The sequence below is a fragment of the Oncorhynchus nerka genome, linkage group LG23 (genome assembly GCF_034236695.1).
Source record: "Oncorhynchus nerka isolate Pitt River linkage group LG23, Oner_Uvic_2.0, whole genome shotgun sequence".
NCBI classification, from domain to species: Eukaryota; Metazoa; Chordata; class Actinopteri; order Salmoniformes; family Salmonidae; genus Oncorhynchus; species Oncorhynchus nerka.
This window is the reverse complement of record NC_088418.1, coordinates 35643313-35663716: the sequence shown is the minus strand read 5'-3', so window position 1 is coordinate 35663716 and position 20404 is coordinate 35643313. Positions and strand designations below refer to the sequence as shown.

The following is a 20404-nucleotide window of genomic DNA, read 5'->3' as shown; positions in this document are numbered from 1 at the left end:
TTGGTTGCATGAATTAGCCATGGTTCGAGTTGTCAGCCTTGTTTGGAGGGATCACTCTTGCTTGGATGTACAAGTCTTAAGCGGATACGAGCCGTAGTTGCCATGTAGCCATGGTTAGAGGAGTCAGCTTTGGTTGGACAAGGGTGTATGTAGCCATGTTTGGAGGAATCAGCTTTGTTTGGACGAGGGGTGTTGTTGGATACCATAGCCTTGGTTGGAGGGGTCACTATAGGCACGGTCTGAAACTCATGGTTGGACAGGGTGTATGTAGCCATGTTTGGAGGAATCAGCTTTGTTTGGACGAGGGGTGTTGTTGGATACCATAGCCTTGGTTGGAGGGGTCACTATAGGCAGGGTCTGAAACTCATGGTTGGACAGGGTGTAACAATTAAGCAGTCCTGAATTAGGCATGGCTAGAGGAGTCGGTCTGGGTTGGATATACAAGTCTGAAGCGGATAGGAGTCATAGTTGCCATGTAGCCATGTGTGGAGGGATCAGCTTTGTTTGGACAAGGGGTGTTGTTGGATACTATAGCCCTGGGGCCTGTTGCACAAAACTAGGATAAGGGATTAAGCCAGGATATCTTGGTGATCCTGGCTCAATTGATCCGTAATCCGGTTGCACTAAAGATGGATAGGGGGCAGGAGGATATGTTATGGTATAAATTACCATGGAGATTTATTCTGTGGAGCTAGCCTGCTCCAGACCAGGCTAAATTCCAGGATCTATTTAATCTCATCCCTAATGTCAGTCAGCAGTCACCACAAATGGAAACCAATAGTTATTTCACTGCTCACTATACATTGTTATCACATATAACTAGACCCACTGTTATTATTTAAACGTTTGTGATCATTAATTTCAATGATTTTGGATAAAAAATGATTTTTAGATGATGTTGCTATCATTAGATAATTTACAGTTTCCCATAGACTATAAGGCTATGTATAAAATGATAGAATATTAGGGCCACAGAGGGGAAAAAAACACAAGTCATAATATTGTAACCAGTTGTTTTAAAGGAGGACAGTTGTTAAAATGACAGATGTGGGGCATTTCGTGAAATTGTACTTCAGTATGGTTTCATAAACAAAGACATGCTGATGTGCCAGAATATTAAGTATCACATTGTCATAAGTATCAAAACTGTAAAAACAATATGTAGCTTTTCTGCAGAAAGAACCAGCCTCATAAATTTATGACTTTATCCTTTTCTTCAGTGTGGCCCTAGTACTCTGTCATATAAACAAATACACATTCCATATGAATATAAAAACACAATGTGTAACATTATGTTCCTTTATTGAATAAGGACAAAACAAAGCAGGTAAACCATCAGCTCCTTTCGAAACTGAAGTCACAGTGACTCTACAAGATGGAAAGCACAGAATCCAAGCATATTATACAAAATGATACATACACATTCAAAGGTCTGTATATAACACACCCTGCATGTCTGCACACTAAAATAAATGCAGGACAAATCCATACAAATCAACTGAACAGACAAATGAATGGATGCAGTAGCCTCCCTGCAGCCTTGTATTACACACAGTATACCGCACAAACATCATAAGAGGCCAAATTCGTCAAAAACGAACCCAAAAAAACCCAAATTCCTCTGCCACCGCAGGACATATTTAACCAAAATTGAAAGCACACATACTAACTAAAATAATTCAACACATATTGGTCCCTCAGCAGCCGACCACTGTCGTCATCAGGGAAGATTGCCGGATTGTCCCAGTCCATGGCTGGTGGCACTCTGGGGGCCCTCTCCTTCCTCAGGCAGGCCACATTGTGGAGGACAGCACAAGCCACAGTAATATCACATGCCCTAACAGGGCTGACCCTTAATTTGTGAAGGCAGTGAAAGCGTGCCTTCAGGAGGCCAAAGGTCATTTCAACTCTGGCCCTGGTCCTGGCATGGGCATGGTTGTAGGCCTGCTGTGCTTCCTGGGGGTCTGTGAAAGGTGTCAGGAGAAAAGGCTGGCAGCCATACCCCTGTCTCCCAGCAACACACCAGAGAATTCACCTGTCAACACAAAATCTCATCATTACTACCTCATAAACACAGTGATATTCTTGACACAGCCATGATGGTTATAAATAGGGGTTGTGTGGCTTACCTTGTGATAGGCACTGATAGATTTCAGAGGCCCGAAAGATTCTGGAGTCATGGACTGAGCCAGGCCATTTTGCCACAACATTGCTGATCACACAGTCAGCATTGCAGACCATCTGAAATCATAAGATGAGGAATATTACACCAATCAATGCACATCACTGGCAATGCAGAGTGTTCGTCAATGGACAATATCAAAAGTTATGTTCACCTGAACATTAATGCTGTGAAAGGATTTCCTTTTCACAAAATCGGCCTCATGGGCACCTGAGGGGCTTTTATCCTTATGTGTGTGCAGTCCACTGCACCAATGACATTGGGGAAACCTGTCACACAAAGTAATGAGTATCCTACTATGTGTTAACAGTTGTCCTGTAATTTGTAGATCCTCTTACCTGCAATCCTATAGAACTCCTCTTTGATGTCACAGAGTCTTCTGTGGCCAGGGAAGGAGATGAAGACATCTGCTAATGCTTTGATAGCCAGACACACACTCCTTATTGTGCGGCAAATTGTGGCCTTGTTCAGCTGTTCTGCATCCCCCACTGAGTACAGGAAGGCTCCACTAGCAAAAAGCGCAAGGCCACACAAACCATTTGCTCCACACTCAGTGCATGGCTCCGTGCAGTGCGGTGCTTAATCCTGGGACCCAGTAGTCTGCATAGATACCTGATGCCATCTGCAGAAAACCTGTATCTTTCATATAGATGGTCATCAGGGAAGGCCAGTGGGTCCAACCGGTCCCTGAAGACCCTTTCTCGCCTGAAGGCTCTCCTCAGCACAAGTGCTTCTTCATCCACCACATCTCGCACGAATGGGCATGCCATTGTCAGAGCAGAAAGGAACACACAATTTTGGGCCTTCATATAGGCTAGTGGCCACACCTGGTGCTGGGGGTGGGCAAAGAGGGCGATGCCTTATAACGATGACTTGGTTGTACTGATTGCTGGGAAAATAAAAAAAACCTTAGAAAGATGCCACCGTCCTGTGTGCTCACAATAAGAGCTCATATGTCATGGCTCACTTGACTTTACGAGAATATACCTAATTTTTATTTTGAGCTGTGTCATCTTCTTGGAGCTGGGGGAGGAAAGAAAAATAATGATTAATACATTTGTGTTACAGTTAGCATACAGTGTACATTGAAGGCATATCTCACCTCCCTCTCAAGTTTTTTTATTTCAAGGTCCAGTTTCCTAATTGTCCTCTTTTTTATTTCGGACTCCAGTGCAAGATTTTCCATCTTTTTCTTCTTGTACTGAATGTCTATGTCTGCCAGTTCTATTTGGCGCCGGAGGTGGTTGCCATACAACTTTCTGATAGCTTGTGAGCTCTGTGAACACAATACAATTAGCGCAGCTGGAATTTGGCAGGATGTGGTGTCCTTTTATTAATACGCACTATGTTGCCAGGCTGGTTTTCCCACTGTATAGCATCTGGGTCCTGTAAAAGAAATTCGATTTTTTGATTTTGATGAGGACTCCTCACCATTGTAGAGTAAATAGTACTTTCACAGTCTTAACATGATACCTCATGCCTTCTGGAATCCAGAGAGATGGTCTCCTCCTCATCATCGTCTCCATCATGTGCTGTTGCTGCTGCACTGGGGCCTTCACCCTATCACATTTAATCGGATTCATATTGAAGCTAGTAGACAAGACATGCCAGGCCTACAGTATGCCTTTGATGGAGTACTCACTGGATCAGCATCGTCTGGTGCTTGTGCTGGTGGCTCTAACAGGAACACAGTGCTGCCAGGCACTGCAAGGCAATAGGTAAACCAAAGTCAGACAGTCCAAATTGATTCAATATGAATGTGGTTGTATCCCATGTAGAGATGGAAGGACATACCTTGAATGAAGCGGGTGGCATCTTGGGAGGAACCTATGCTCGTCTCTTTCCCCCCAGGGATCCCCTCTAAGACGGGCCTGCCTTTATTTAGCTCCAAGGCCATGTCCTCTGCTGGGGTAAGGTCAGCCTTTGGTGACCCACCACCCGTGCCTTGTCTGTGGGTATTCTTTTTCACTGCTAAAACAGTACAGACAATGTGTGAGCAGGCACCTTCTGGGTACAATATATGCTTGTGCTTTGTTAAATATTAGTCAGGGACCATACCATTCTGCAGAATGTTCTTGTATTTGATTTTGACCTGCTGCCATGTCCGTTTTGGCCCGTTCATGTTTAATCTACACACACACACACACACACACACACACACACACATTTAATGGAGTCACACTGCAAAAAATTACTTGGTATTTTTGTCTTGTTTTCAGTAAAAATATCAAAAAATTTATCATAGCTTTATACAGTGTGATGGAGTTACTTTACACAATTTCACTCATATCTGCAGTGCATTTCAATTAAAAATTTAACCGTTTCATAATTACAGTACAACTGCATTTTTGGAGATGTGAATTAAATATTTGAATTGTAATTGTGATGTTTCAGCGGAGCGGTGAGTGTGTAATTGTGCACTACTTACGCATTCAGGCGGTCTGCAATACTTTGCCACGCTTTTTCTCTTTGCTTTATCACTGTGGCGGTGTTGCCTTTCTTCTTAATTATATCTTTTACCTCCTCGTATGCCTCCATGAGGATTTGTGCTTCCGACGGGGAAAAGTACGCGGCTCTAGTTGCCATGGTAAATCAGTTAATCTGTGATCTGTGGCGGGGTCTATTTGAGTGAGCCGTGAGCGCGCACCTATCCAGGATTGGTTTCACCTGGCTTAATGAATCCGTGTCTGCTCATCCTGGCTTGGTCTTTGTGCAACCAATTAAGCCTGGACGCACATGTTTTGGCTTCATTGAGCTCAGCTGAGTCATTTATCCCGGATGTCTTAATTCTACTTTTGTGCAACAGGCCCCTGGTCTGACGAGTCACTATAGGCAAGGCTGATACACATGGTTGGTGTTGGATGAATGGACTACTGAAAACCCCTTTAAAGGCATTGTTGGCCAGACTGTAACACCACACACCGAGTCTCTCTACTAGGCAGCATAGGGTACATCCACCCACCCAAGGACACTGTACTACGTTACCCTGTGTCATAGTAGTAGTAACCATGTCTCAGTCGCCAGTACCTGAGGACGCACATCTGGCCACACTTACAAAACAGACCTTACACCTAATGGAGAACTTGAACACTTTCACCTACAACTCTCTCGTCACGTTATTTAATCTAGACACCAATGGCAGTCGCAGACTATATGATGTACTCTGCGCCCTGGAAGGTATTGGACTTCTGAGTAAAGATAGGAAGATATACACATGCAAAGGACAAAGATATCAGTTGCCGATATTTAGAAGACCTAGTATGAAGAAAAACATTGGAAGGGTTTACCGGCATGTGCGCAATAACCCAGGGATGTTCACCTTGCAGGACTTGGTTACGAGATTTCGTATTACACAACGTAGGATGTATGACATTTTCGGGGTGCTGAACATAATTGGTGTTGTGATAAAAAGGAAGGCAGGATGCTACACATCTGCCCCACAGTCGGTTCGGTCGGACTCCCAATGGAAACGGACTCTGGAAAGGATATGGGGTGATTCCTCTGAAGTCCAGGTCGTGGAGAATAACTTACCAGAGGTTATGTGCATTGACGCTATTGACATTGGTTCTGACACCCAGATCATCCAGATTGACTCCTCTGAATGGCAGTTGCTTTATGTCGACAATGATGGCGTGATATCCGAGTCCTATAACTTACCAGCGCGTATGTGTATTGACGCTACTGACATTGGTTCTGACACCCAGATCATCCAGATTGACTCCTCTGAATGCCAGTTGCTTTATGTCGACAATGATGGCGTGATATCCGAGTCCTTTATCTTAGAGACCAATTTCATATTAGAGCCAGTGTGCCTCCCGGTGGAGTGGAACGGTACACAGAGAGACTGTACCAATGGTGAAGTGCAGTGTATAGACATCAACAATGAGTTTCATGGGTACAAGGGCATACTGAGAGACTCTCACAAAAGCCAGGTGCTGTGTATGAACACCGAGGACCTGCCACTTTACACCTTTGATACTCAGGACATCCTGATGAACATTCCTGAGGGCAGGGTTGATTGGACCAACACAGACAGTCTACTAGAGTCCTTATTATGGTTAGATAAGGACTCTGACAGCAACCCTGAAACAGTCTTTGGTTTCCAACAGGAAGATTGTGAACAGGACTGTACCTGTCCTACACCCAAGTCTATCACTGATGTACTGCATATGACTTCACTATGTCTGTAACTACACTGTTGTATTACACCATTGTACATATCCACGCTGTTGTATTACACCATTGTACATATCCATATATCCACTGTTGTATTATACCCTTGTAAACATATATGTAACTCCACTGTTGTCGTAAACCATTGCAAATAAATTGTACACCTTGATGTACTTGTCTTGTGTAGTAGTTGTGCACTGCATTAATGTTATTTTGTACAACTGACGCAGGCTCATGATAGACACAAAAAACACATGCGGTTCACTACTTTATTAGCCTTTACGGTACATATTCCTAACATCATACTCAATCTCTACTATGGTGAAAAGCATCAAGTGTGAAGTGGTAACAGGTAAAGGACTCTTCTGAGAGTCACATAACCAAGAAGGTCATTGTTGCCCCAATACCAGCCAATCCAAAAATGGTCATGATGATGTTCCGTCATCTGGACTCAGGTTCTGCTACTGGAAAGAACTCCACGAACCCATTCTGTAATATTTCAAAATAAATATTAGATTACAGGAAGACCAAGACAATGTTGGTATCTCTCAGTCATTACTGAACGTACCCAGGAGTTATGTTTGACTAGCCAGTCCTTGTGGTGAGTGACCAGGTACTCTGATATCTCCTCTCCCACCAAATCCACACAGTTGTCTCTCCCCTTGCCTCTCAAGTACCGGCACACCGCAGCCCCAAAAGATGTCAGGCTGGGAACACGGCCCCAGTTGACGGTCCCGTCTTCAAAGATACTATGGGCTACTGCACTGAGGAACTTCACATTATCCCCTCTGTCATTCACATAGTGTGTTGATCATACCTGTAACATCCATAGCGCAAACATGCTAAATTACTTTGTCACTGGCTTGTGTTAGCTGTTGGTGTCGTAACACAATACCTACCGTTGTATGTGTATCTGTGCTTCTCTAGTAATTGCCCGATAACTCTACTCATTGTTGACAGAGCTTTGCTTTCGTTCCACCTAGGTTTCAGAAGTCCCGTACATTGTCCTAGGACACATTTAATGAGTTGCCTGGTGTCGGTGTCCAGGGCTCCAGTCTGGTGCTGGTATGTTTCCTGATGTGATATCTTCATTGTGTGCATGATTGTGTGCATTTATGAGTCGATGGTAGCCTATGGTACACCTATGACTGCAATGATAGTCTGCAGACGTGTTGACACGTATATATACATGAGGGGAGTTATTCACGCTAGCTCTAACACTGACAGAATGCAACTATTACACCAGGGGTAACATCGGCCTTGTGCAGGCGACCAGGTCAAAGAGACAAGAGGATATCAAAGGCGTACTTCATGTTACGTTTATTTAAATAGAGTAACACTACAATCCCAGTACCGTACATGATATCGGCCATGCTTATAGAATGTATGCTCATACAATGTTTGTTACAGTAGAAGGTAATGTGCAACAACAAAAAAAGGGCAACATGTCAAGGTATAAAAGTCTTCAGCCTCATCCGAAGTTCTTTGGTCATTTCATCGCAGTGAGGGTGATGTCCTTGGGAGGGTAGGTACCTTCCCTGGATGGTGAGGGCGCTGCAGACAACGCAGCGGTTCAGGTTGCTGATTGAAGTAAGCCGAGTTGGTGATGATGCTATCTTTCCCCTCCTGTACCGTTCCTTCCCCAGTAAGAGCATCATCTCGTCTTCTCGATTCGTGTACCTATCGGTAAGGTACTTACAGCGTCCGCTTGTGTTGTACACGTGAAATATGTGCTCACCTAGCAGGGTGTCGTTCTCAACAAAGTTCTTGATTTCGAGGTTACACATGAAACATTTGTGTGTGTCAACCGTATTTGGAAGGTGGTACATGTTGGCAGACTCTCCTAGTACACCAAAGTGTTTGGTGCCGTAAGCTAAGGAGCTATCCGATTCGAGGTCTCCCCATCTGTACTCATGTCCAGGAGTGCTGTCGATAGACCCTGCCACTTTAGATGCTTCAACGTTGCCTTGAAGCGGTTACCAATGTCAGGGCATGCCATGTAGTGATCTTGGTCTGGTGGCGATGTACAGATGATGCAATGTTTTGTACCTGCGATTGTAACGTAGCCATCGTTCGAGTACAACATGAAGTCAGGGAATGCTAACATCCCACTTTGGAACCTCAGCCTCCCTTTGATAGAGGAAATTATGGTTGAAATGATTAATTATGTATACATTATTGATTAGAACCATTTATTCTAATACTATTATGTTATGGTATGAACTGTTACTGAAAATGTAAGCAGAACGAATTAACTGTCTGTGCCTCTTGGGCAGTTTAAGAGGGAGAGCTGAGATAGCTTTTCAGACAGATAAGAATGTTTTGGTTGGATTCCATTAGTGGAGAGAAGTATATCTTTTAGACAGGTTGGAATGTAGTTTTATGAGGGGAGTAAAACTATCTCCAGGACTGAATACTACGCTTTTGTGAGGATGGGAGAGGGTGTGAAACTGATGACGTCATTTTATGTAATGTTCTTTGTATTTTGGGTCAGTACTCTCTGGAATTAAACGCTCTTACCTGGCTTTTAAGACTGGTCTCGATCTACTTCATGCATAATTAATGAACTTACACCTCATTAATGAATTAGAAACGAGTGCGAAATTGGTTTTGGCAATTAAAACATAAAGGAATTTAGAATTGCTCTATCACCCTTGTAGGATGATAAGCTCCTTTTCACGTCCCCTGTACTGGAGCTTCACATAGCGACACTGGCCTTCCCCGTGTCGCACGTGTTCATTTAATCCAGGGTCACCTCTTTTGTATCCAGACAGTACTATGTTACAATCAGCACACTTATATGTGTCATATGTTCCATCAACGCGCATCATAACATTAGGGTCATTGAGTAAGTCAAATTCATTCCTCCGACCTTTGAAACAGTTTTCGGGAGTGGTGTATTGAGGGGTTATAGTCTGGTTACTGTCCACCTCAAGTCTATGGTCGAAGACAGTCACGACCGTTGCAACCCCCTGAATTATCTGCACTTCTGGGACACACTCCAGTGTAGTACTGCTGTAGTTTGGGTTCTGCATGGTTCACTACGCTCCACAAGGTGTTATAAAAGGTACTGATGGTTTGTGTAAAGTACACTGATAGCGAGGTGCAACATATCTCTGTCTTTTATACAAGTACACAAGGGGCCATGTCCCTAGATTGTATAAGGGGATACGATTTGGGTGTATGGACTCTGGTTGGATCAGCCTAAGGCAAGCCATAGGACTGGGAACAGAGCGTCTAACCGATATCACACCCAGGGTGGGCGTCCAAATGAGCTATTTTATTCCAACACACTTAGGCAATGTATATGTTGACAATGGTACACAGCTCTGAGGGAGTCAGGGTGCACCTTTCCTCCCTGGAGTTGTTGATACTATCTATATACATGTGATGTGACTGTATTGTACTTTGGGAATAATAAAACATTCTATTTGAAACATTGTGTAAGGATCTGTTATGACAAGTGTCATTACACTACACAGAGTACCGTGCCACTTTATTAGCAGGTACCCCTTTTCCCTTTGTTTTCCTAGTCCAATAGTCATCATCCTTTCCCCTGACAAGAGCGGTCTTCCTACACTTGGAGCAAGAAATAGATGATATCTTACGTAGAGCCTTGTACACATCAGGGTTGACAAAAGAACTGCTGCATACCACACAGACCTGAGTCAACATCTCACTAAGGTCACACAGCTCCTTCTGTGTGAACTCGCCAGGCTTCAGCTTTTCCAACAGCGACATCAAACTGCTTTCCAGACGGAGTCCCTCCTTGGGATCCATAGTGCACACCTTGATCACTCCGAGCAGGCAGCATACAGCGATGCACTTCCAACTCTTGAAGCGTAACAACCTGATGTCCAATGTACGTTTAGAAAACAGCTTGGCAGCTACCAGTATGACACTTTCATTCAGCACATTGATAGGTGACGGGGTAAGGGACGTTTGTCCGAGGACATGTTCCAGAATAAGATACTTGCACAGTATACTGATCATGTTGTCACCGTTGGCAGGTAACACGGCTCCTTTCAACTTGGTAATTATCTGCTTCTCAGCCTCTTGTATCCCCTTTTCATCTGTCAAGATGTAAAGGTTGAACTTGGGCTTACCCGTATCCCTGGAGGACTCTATAACACATGGCTTGTTTACCCAGTCCCTGTGCTCGCACAAGCCCTTTAGATCCCATTCCATGAACACAGCATGCATCTTAATTGAGAGCGATAGGCATGCAGCTCGGATGTTAGCGATGTTCTTCAGTAGCTGAGACGGGTCCTCACCGAGGTCGACACAGGTGGTTATGTATCGGTCCATGTCATTCACAGCCGGCATAAAGACAGAGTGGTGCGTCTGGGTGTACATGATGTCGACTGTTATTATCTTAGCAAACCAACTGACGGCCGCTAGCCGATAGTTCTGGTACTCTGTGACAATATCGTTGGTTAGCTCCCGTGGGTTAGGGTGATCTAGCCCTGTCTCGTTTGCAGCGTTTGTACTGTGCAGAGACAATTGGTCGGTGAAGGCTCGCTCCAGTTCAACCTTATCCATCTCTGGCATACCGAAGTCCAATTTGGGAAATATGAACACATGGCGATCCAAAGGGGTAAACGGAGTGCAGTCTTTCTCGTACCTGAACATCTCACGGGGGACACGGTGCTGTTTCCTCCTGGACTTGATTGGGGCAAGAGTTGTTGCAGTTTGAGAATCTACATTAAGGGGTTCCATTTCAATATCTGCAGACCTCCTAGACCCCTGATGTTGGGTGCAAGCAGTAGTTAAATCCTCACCCTTCATAACCATCTTGGATATTTAACTGTAGCCATTGCATCCTGCCATGGCTAACCCGTCCAACCCCGGGCTACACGTCCACCCCGGGCTAATGGCAATGAAACCTGGTGTCGGATAGTCCTGTGAGTGTCGGAGGGAAGATGAGTGTTTGCGTCAATCGGGACATAATCCTCAGGACTTGGAAATGTCAATGGAGATGGTCACCCTAGCACACCCACTGACCGAAGGACAGAGTTTAGGTCTGGAATCTACAGTGAAACACTTCTACCCCATTTATCTTAGCTACAGATATCCCTCACTAGCAGTACCAAGTGACATCTACTCAATGGTACTGTGTCATGGGACTCCCAACACAGAAAGGAATAAAGACATGTTACGGGTCCACGTTGAGTCAAGCTTAGACATTTCTTTATTCATGGTACAAAGTATTGTATAGTAACTTACGTACACGCATATACATGTCACAAGCAACATAGGGGAAGAGCATATTGGCTTCAATAGAGATTCAAAGGTTACACAGAACAAGTAAACAAAGCATCTGTGAGGTTACATGATGTGAAATCACGGCAGGGTAAAGGGTTATCGTTATCCCCTTTGTGATTGCAGCACTCCGTCATCATCACATGGGACCATGGGATAGATTCTCCAATGATAGAGAATATCGAGGCCCGGAAAGACTGTAGGGCTGTATAATCTGCGTCTGTGATATATATCCCGAGAGCTGTAATGATGTTTAGGGCAAGGTCCTTATTGTGACGCTTAAACCTGTCGACAATGTACATGTCCAGCCAGGATTTCACATTCGTGTGTGTCTTGTTTCTTTCGAATATACAGGCCAAGCCATCAACGACTGCTTCGACCAGGTTCATATCGTCCATCTCACCCTGAGGAAAGTGCTCAGGGTGATGGGGGTTCTTCTCATAATGGTGCTTGAATCCAATGTTTGCCAAGGCTGACATGTCAGCTGTGTTGTCAATACACAGCTTCTCCAATGAGCATGATGTTACTTCTTCTTCGGTCTAGTTACCTCCGTAACGTTTGTTGAGCTGGGTCCGTTTCTTATTGTTGACAACCAGGGCTTCCTTGTCCATGTGTATGGCCATGATACCTGAGTACGCAGCTGCTTCAATTGCACTGGTCTTGCTAGAGTCGTGACACGCAATGCTTCTCACATAATAGCGATCGGCCAGCAGATCCAGAGTGTCAGCACAACTCCTGGTTGCTTGTTCTAGAGCTCTGGCAACCACAGCACCGATCATGGTCACAAACATGTTGTGTGAGAGGAAGGCTTTGTGGTGTTCTCTCAAGGGGAGACTATTGGCCAAGGCTTTGTCACACTCGGGACTCCAGACGTTGGCGTCTGTAGCGGAAGACAAGACATGCACCAGTTTGACAGTGCCGTACTTGGTCGTAGGGATCTCAATCTTCACCTTCTTGGCGCGTGCACTCCTTACAATGTTCTGTACGAACTCATTCATCGGGGCTGGCTTGTAGACATATTTGTTATCCTCAGGGATCAAGGGTAGCGGTTTCGGTGGCACACCAGTAACCTTAGCAGAGGCTCTGGTTCTGGTAGTGGAAGGTTTAGCAGAAGCCATTGTACGAATCCCGAGTGGAGTCCTAACACGATGTAAATGTACAAGTCAGGGACGCCGATGGTATCTTATGCAGGACACGGGAGTTGAAGCTAGCAAGGTTAATATATAGAGATGAACCACACTATAGGTCCTATAGCCAGTGTGAAACTGGCCGCTGTCAGACGTGGTGATGTGTTTACAGGGGCAAAAACATTAACATGGGATCCAATATCTACTTTCCTCGCAAAGGTGCAATTTGAAACAGAGAAACTGTGCACTTCATTGGTGTAGCCCACTCTAGCCGACCTCTTACACTGGTAGGTTGCAGTGTGGTTGCACGTGTCACCGTATATCATTAGAGTGTCTTTACTTGTTACGTTCTGGGTCACCTTCATCCCCGACTGTGTATTGTACCAGTCCTTGTATTTGGTGACATCGCCCTGTTGCGAGATGCGATATAACCTGTACATTATGTCCTCATATGTCAAGATAAGCCAGCTAGTGGCCAGAAAGTGGTGAGGATTCGAGTTTGGACATACAATTTGCAGAGGTGTAGCAGTACGGTTAGGAAGCGCCTTAAACCTTGGAGCTGAAGTGAAAGTAGTAGAAGGAGGCTCAGTGGTACCATCATTGATCTTGGTCGCTGTGTCAGGTGTAACGAAATTAAGTGCCGTGGCCATATCACCGCTGGTATTAACAGTCTCAGTTGTAGTGCCAGCATTCCAAGGTCCAGTTGTAAAGGCTGCATGTGTGGTTACTGGCATACTAGGTCTAATTGTTAGATACCCATATGTTTCGGGTAACGAAGTAGTAGAGACTGGTAGCTGACCCTCTGCAGACAGGATGGTGGCAGTTGATAGGGTAACAAGTAGATAGCTCAAGGGTATAACTGACAACGCCATGGTTGTAACAACCAACACTGGAGATGAGGTGGATACCGCATACACTTAATAGGCTAAATACGGCAATAACCCATTCTCCCTTACTACTACTTTAGATAGGCCACCTAGACCTGACGATTGTCTGACACATCAGTCTTTGGATGGAGCCATACCTCCATGGCCCGTTAATCTGCTTAACGACTACACTTTGTATAGTTCTGGCCTATACCATTTGGCTTTTTGTCACAGTACAGACTACAGATTCCCCCCTCACCCCCAAAATCAACCCTACACTCAAAGGAGTGGATCTCGAATGCTCCGGGTTGTCCTCATCGGGACATCTTGAGTCTTTGTACCAACCATCACTTTTACAACTAAAATGATCAATAAAGGGCAGGTTAGAGCTGAGAGGGTGACTGAAGCAGCAGCCATGAACCGACTGCGGCCTATCATGAGCTCGCAGTCGACATATTTGTTTCCCTGTGATTGCGATGCTGTATCGGCCCGCACTTTGTCAATGTATTTCCGAGCCATGGCATCCATGGTGATGATGTCCTGTAACACTGTCTGTCCTTGCTGGAGCAACAGAGTCAACTGAGCGGATAGGTTCCGAACGCTAGCGATAGACGTGTATATGTCTAAATCGGAGAGAGAGTATACCTTAGACAGTATCCTAGGACTCTTGGTCGTCCTGACCACACTCACATTGTTTGCTGTGTCGGTATCAGGCTTTCCAACTGATGTGCTCCTCAGGATGAACATGTCTGATTTTGCCTCATAGCAGATAGGTCCGAAGCACGGGGCACCACACACCAGGGGACACTCCAAGCTTATCTCACCCTTGTAGTTCACTTCACAGGCTGACACCGTGTCCTCGTCGGGTTTCAGATCTTCGCATACCCCCCTCGGGTCACACTGGGGCATCCTGTAGTTGTAGTTGGTGTCGTTTACCATGCGTCTGTCCAGCCAACAAGTCCTGTTGCCCCTTGAGGAATCTATGAAGGCCATGTACCATTGCGAGAGCACGACGGGTTTCCAACTGTCCCTCCTGACTACCATCACTAGCCTAGAGGAGGACAGGGAACGGCTTGCAACTGGTATATCGGTGTAAAACTCTGTGATGAAGCCCGGTTCGCACCCAGTCATGTCTGACCTCAGTACACCTACAGCGCATGACAGTATGCGCTGATGGGCTCCCTGGAAGGAGAACGTGATGGCATTGAGCTGTATGGCCAACTTGAAGGCGCCGCTCTTCCATGTGTCAAGCAGCCCATTGAACCGACTGGTATCGTTGGACCCCGGGGGCTGCCGATTGTACAGGAGAGGGTCTGCATTGAGGGGAGCGTATGATAAGGTGCTGGGAATATTGTTAACTACATTTTCGAGGGCTCCTTCGATCAAGGTCCTGTAGTATCTCATCACATCCACCACGTGAGGATCCCAAGTCAAGACCTTACCGTGGTATGACAAGAGTTTGGACACTGGGTCGGACACGGTCATGTTGTGGTTGTTGCTGATACGCGTGTCCATGAGAGCAGCCAGATCATTGAAGGCTGCATTGAGCAATGTCATGGCCCTATTGTATTCCAGCGTGGCTGTTGACAATGTAATAGTTGCATCATGCCGGGTGCCTGAGGAACACAATTGATCGCAACCTTTATGAGACTGAGGTAACCCTCTGCAGGCCACCTGGGAACATTTCGGGTACTTTACTTGGGTCCAGTTGAGGCCTATAAAGAAATGGTAGGCAGTATAGGAGCTGCGCCTCACCTGTGTGCGTATCTTCCATCTGCCTGGGTTGAGTATCACCCTGTGGTCGAGGGTGTCGGGAGACACGTTACCGTTTCCGATGACATGGCCAGGTTCTGAAGCTAGACCTTGCAGCCTGGGGTTCCCGGCACCTGCGGTTACAGGTGATTCTTGACTAGACACAGGGTAAACAATAGGAAGCAGAGCTAACAGTAGCATATACATGGATCTGAACAAGGTTGCACTGGAGTTCATGTCGATGGTGGTGGGGTTTACTGCAGTTTCCTATAGCGTTGTTGGCTATAGAGACTCCCTTGACACATCGAGCAAAGCATTGTGAGTATGCTCATGCTGATTAGTACAGCTAGTACAGTCGAGACCAGACATAGTGCAGAGGTGCGGGTTGACATATACATCACACATATTCTCATTTTCTTCGATCAAGGCACCGAGTCGAGAGAAGACATCGCTCCGAGCCTTGACAGAGTGGTTCATCATGGTCACGCAATTGTAGGTGTTCTGAAAGAAAGTATCTGAGGACGGTATGTGGTCAACAAGCATCTTGTCATGTTCAGGGCAATATAGTAATGCTACGGGTTGCACAATCCACCCTGTGAGAGGTCCCACTGTTGTCATATATTTTTTCACCTTTGAGACCAGATGCTCTTCTGTTTGCATATAGTAACCCGGTCTGGGCTGAGGTGAGGTCATTTTCTCCGATCCGAAAGAGAACGGGTTGAGTTCACATGGGATTGAAACCTGTCTCGCTCCGTGGTTAACATGGATTATCATTTTAATAAGGATTTCCTCTGCTGACTCCATATGGCTAGAGATGGCAATCGGATAACCGGTGCCCCCTTGTGGCCACTTGTTATCCACATAGTCTCCCAGCTCTATGCAAGAACTGGAGCCTCTGATGCACTCGACCGTTTCCGATATCAAGTACATAGTGTCAATGATTGCCGGTAAGCCCCTTGAGCTTTGGCGATAGGGCCTCGTGATGCTACTTTTCATGACTTGCTTGCTGGACAGCCAATCTTCTTCCTCTCTCGTAAGTGAAGATGTTCCGAGCCAGCTGCTCCAGTCCACTATACTCTGGACAACAGCCTGTCTCCAATGTCTGGTGATGGGTAATGAAACCAATAGCCTGGCGCGATGCTCAGCACCGCTAATGTAGGTTTCGCAACCTTTTGTATGGCTATCCTCTGCTTCACTCTGTATACCAAATTAAGGTAACCAGAGACCGTTGCCCCTTACAATGGTAGAATGTGTATGGATGCAAATTCTGTCCCTATCCTGATCTACGAAGGCTACAGTGTCCTTATAATTAAGGTTGATAGCCTGTGCTCCGTAGGGTATAAACCTGACCGTCTCGATAGCGTTCCGGATGATGTGTTCACTAACGGGTAAAGGAGCGCCTACATTCATGTCTGAGGACAAGCCCAATCTCAGGTTAGGCATGCCGGGAACGAGGACAAAGCTTTTGGTGAGAGGTGTCCCCTGGGTGGCGTGCTGGAAAAACATTGCCCCTTCCATACCTTAAGGGAAGATTTCGGCAGTTGCTGTATGGTTAGTGAGAAAGTCCATATTGCAAATGTACGGTCCCTTACTAGATGTCCGAAATCGTTTGTAAAATTTGCGGATGGCGTCGGGCCGAGCGGCAGGGCCGGACCTACCAGGAAGTCATCAAATGAACTTTGTCGGACATTCGGTTTCCGTTTGACAAAAATAATAAGATTTTGGTCATTTTTCCGCTGTCCCGGAAATTCCCACAAGAGGGCATAAGCAATCATATTGCTATTGGACAAAACATCACGATTCACGGCGGGGCCTTATCTCGAAAACGGAAAATATTTCAAAGCCGAAACTCGGTGAGCGTAGGTTTGGCATAATGGGCAGTTGGCCCCGAACAAGATGGGGTCTAGGCCTCAACGGTTTTTGAGTTATGGCCATCCATCTGGGATTAAAGGTCCAAAATGAAAATAGAGAAATTATTTTTCCACTTCACGTCAAAGTCAAGGAGCCTCCGGTGTCAATAAAAAAAGAACCAGCCATTTATATATCGTCATTTAAGAGAAATCGTACAACGACATATTAGTGATGTTCACGGATAGGTTTTTTTTTTTTCAACGGTTACAGATCCAGTTGCAGGGTGTTCTTACGAATCTTTTTAAAGTGTGCTGCGGAGCTCTGTGAGATTTCTGTGATTTTCTGAAATAACACACACTCACTAAACCCTCCGTAAATAACTCAGTTCTTAACGTAAAGACTTAAAACTCAGGATTCTGTAAAGGCATACCCCAATCATGATATGAGTTTATTTATAGCTTTCTGTGCCAACCGGAAGTGCCTTAAATGGTGTCAGAGTGGCAGTTTCCAAGGGTTAAAAAGGTCAGATCTTTTCAAAACTTCATATGTGTGATTAGGCAACCCCCATAAACTGTAAGTCAGTCATTTCTCCCAACAGATGTCAAAGAAAAGCTCTCTCTCACACACAACCACACAGAAACACACACACAGCAAGGATGGAGTGACAAAGTGCGGTGCTTAAAGACACACAAAGCCTACAATGGCATTTCCATATTCTCTAGGCCGTGCCGAGTTAAACAAGATGCCCCGCTTGACCGTAGCTCGCTCGGTCTAAGCACAGCGACCATTAGAAAAGTAGGCCCAAAATGAAGGCTGGCCCTCAATGTCATTTGCTTTTGGGTGATAGTGAGAGAACCGTTAAGGTGAGAAGCACAATTCGACCTCAGGAACGTACCTGGGGTCCTCCTGATCCGTGCAAGCCTAACCTTGACCGTGTGGCATTAACCCTTACCAGTTAAAAGAAGAGTTTGCATTGACTTCTCTCCCCATAGGAATACATTGCCTGCACCCCTAAATTCAACCTGAAGCCTATATGGGTTATGAATGCCGTATGAACCTGTCTTTGGTAACAGTCCATCAGGCCAGTATGAGGTCTACCTGTGTTGATTCTGAGCTTCCTGGATCAACCAGAAGTGGTTAAAATCACCCTAAAAGTGTTTTTTCATACCCTGCCTGCAGTTTGACATAGTGCATTCAACCCTGTGTAAATCAGTCAGTTCTTAACGTAAAGACTTAAAACTCAGGATTCTGTAAAAGCATACCCCAATGAGGATATGTGTTGACTTATAGCTTCCTGTGCCAACCGGAAGTGCCATAATTGGTGTCTCTTGGGCTGTTTCGAGGGGTTAAAAAAGTCAGATCTTTCCAAAACTTCATATATATGATTAGGCAACCCCCATGAACTGTAAATCAGTCATTTTTCCCGTAAAATTTAAAAGGAAAACTAAATCACACACACACACAGCTTGGAAGTAGGGACCCATTGGGGTGCGTAGAGACATACACTGCCTGCATTAGTTAACCTTGTTGGAACTTTTAAAGAACCGTCAGACCTAGAGTTCCGAAACTTTAGAATCATGTTCTAGACCTCAGGTCGATAGTGCGTGGTGAGTTACGTGGCTCTAGACGGTTCTCGGACCGAGAAACAGCTTTGTACATTTGCAATGACTTCAATTCATTTTTGCATCACGAAAATGGCGACATTTAGAAATGTACCAGAGTCGCAAGACTAGGTGCATTGCGACCTCCTCGGCCCATAGAGACGGAATCCAACGTTTCTGTCCGATAGCTCATTCAAGGACCCCGTAGCAAGTCATGGAAAAAAAGTGGATTTTCAGCACCAATTAGGGTTTTGCTCGGACACCGAATGACCGATCGAGCCGAAACTTGGGATTCGGGGTCGCCTCAGCTAGGCCTACACTTAACATAAGAAATGGACCCGCAGCTAGAACGTAACTACGGGTTTTATGTTTTTTTTTATGGTTTGAACCGAAGGCGTTGTGAATTTTGGGCCAGCTCTGAAGTATGTGATAGTTGGCTACTAAACGAGTTGGAAAAAGTGGGTTTGGTATCAGTTTGGTGTCAGAATGATATCTAATTGACTGATGGACGGTGACTTGCTGGTGACTCTTGTCCAGTTGCAATATGTTTAAACAGTGAGGTACCATCACCAAAGTGACATTCTGAAATCAACCCTAACGAGCCATTGAGATGAACCAGAATCACTGCCCAGCCATCCCGAGTTCATCGGGCCAGTCAATTTCACATTCCTGCAGGATTTTTATAGCATGACACATTCGTGATGGTACCTGCCCATTGAACCATATTGCAAATGCACAGTGACTTTGCAAAAGTAAGAAAACATAAACAAATGGACATGATGAAATCAACACAACGAGTGATGAAAGGTACAACTATCACTGCTCGGCCATCCTGTGTTCATCAGGCCAGTCAATTTTGCATTTTTGAGCATGTCAAATTTCATATGGTAATTGTCCATTGAACCATATTGCAAATGCTATAGTGAAAAACATCAAATGCACATGCACATTTTTGAGCATGTCAAATTTCATATGGTATGATTGTATAGTGAAAAAACATCACCAAATGGACATGATGAAATCAACACAACGAGTGATGGAAAGGAACAACTATCACTGCTCGGCCATCCTGTGTTCATCAGGCCAGTCAATTTTGCATTTTTGAGCATGTCAAATTTCATATGGTAATCGCAATACCGGCCCAGGAACGCTCCTATCGCACTGTCCGCCACATGCGGATTGTACATATGTACATTTATCGTCCTAAAGTTGGTCTTTGCAAGGCACGTTATGTCGAACAATGACAAAGGCCTCTTCCCAGCCGCCGCTTTTGCTCTGTCCATCACCACATCGCACATCCCTTCTGTGTGAAGAGTCACGTCATAAGCCTCTTCCATAGTGTTGCCTTGGAGACACATTACCTCTGGGATCTTCAGTTTCAGAGCCCCCATCAGCACAGTTCTTCCAAATGTATCTCTTGGCATTCGAACTTCTTCGTCCTTCTTCCATGCAAACCGAATAGTGCGGCCCTCGGAAACGACCCTGTGCTCCCACTACTACTAATTAGGTTTCTGAAATTTTTGAAAAAAAAAATATTTAAAAAACTCTTAACGCCCACCGGCCTTCAACCTCTGACTCAGCGGGCTCTGG

The 20404-nt window shown here is 45.2% G+C and overlaps 1 protein-coding gene, 1 long non-coding RNA gene and 1 pseudogene across 3 annotated transcripts; all 3 read right to left on the bottom strand.

Moving 5' to 3' along the window:
* Positions 1-1264: 1264 nt before the first annotated feature.
* LOC135563962 (uncharacterized) lies at positions 1265-3009 on the bottom strand. The gene is made up of 3 exons (XR_010460711.1): positions 2521-3009; positions 2130-2241; positions 1265-2035 (listed from the first exon to the last, which is right to left on the bottom strand). It is a non-coding gene; the product is annotated as an uncharacterized LOC135563962 (long non-coding RNA).
* A 24-nt stretch (positions 3010-3033) lies between these two features.
* On the bottom strand, positions 3034-4993 carry LOC135563961 (uncharacterized). Of its 2 annotated transcripts, XR_010460710.1 has the most exons (7): positions 4611-4993; positions 4241-4311; positions 3977-4153; positions 3825-3886; positions 3656-3742; positions 3285-3568; positions 3034-3205 (listed from the first exon to the last, which is right to left on the bottom strand). XR_010460710.1 is itself a non-coding variant. In XM_065008070.1 (6 exons), exons 1-6 carry the CDS (start codon positions 4766-4768, stop codon positions 3476-3478), a joined length of 648 nt encoding a protein of 215 aa, XP_064864142.1. In that variant the 5' UTR covers positions 4769-4993; the 3' UTR covers positions 3034-3475. The 2 variants fall into 2 exon arrangements, 1 of the variants encoding a protein (XP_064864142.1); XM_065008070.1 differs by having other exon boundaries at positions 3034-3568.
* A 1734-nt stretch (positions 4994-6727) lies between these two features.
* Positions 6728-7447, bottom strand: LOC115107212 (induced myeloid leukemia cell differentiation protein Mcl-1 homolog; annotated as a pseudogene).
* Between the last annotated feature and the right edge of the window lie 12957 nt (positions 7448-20404).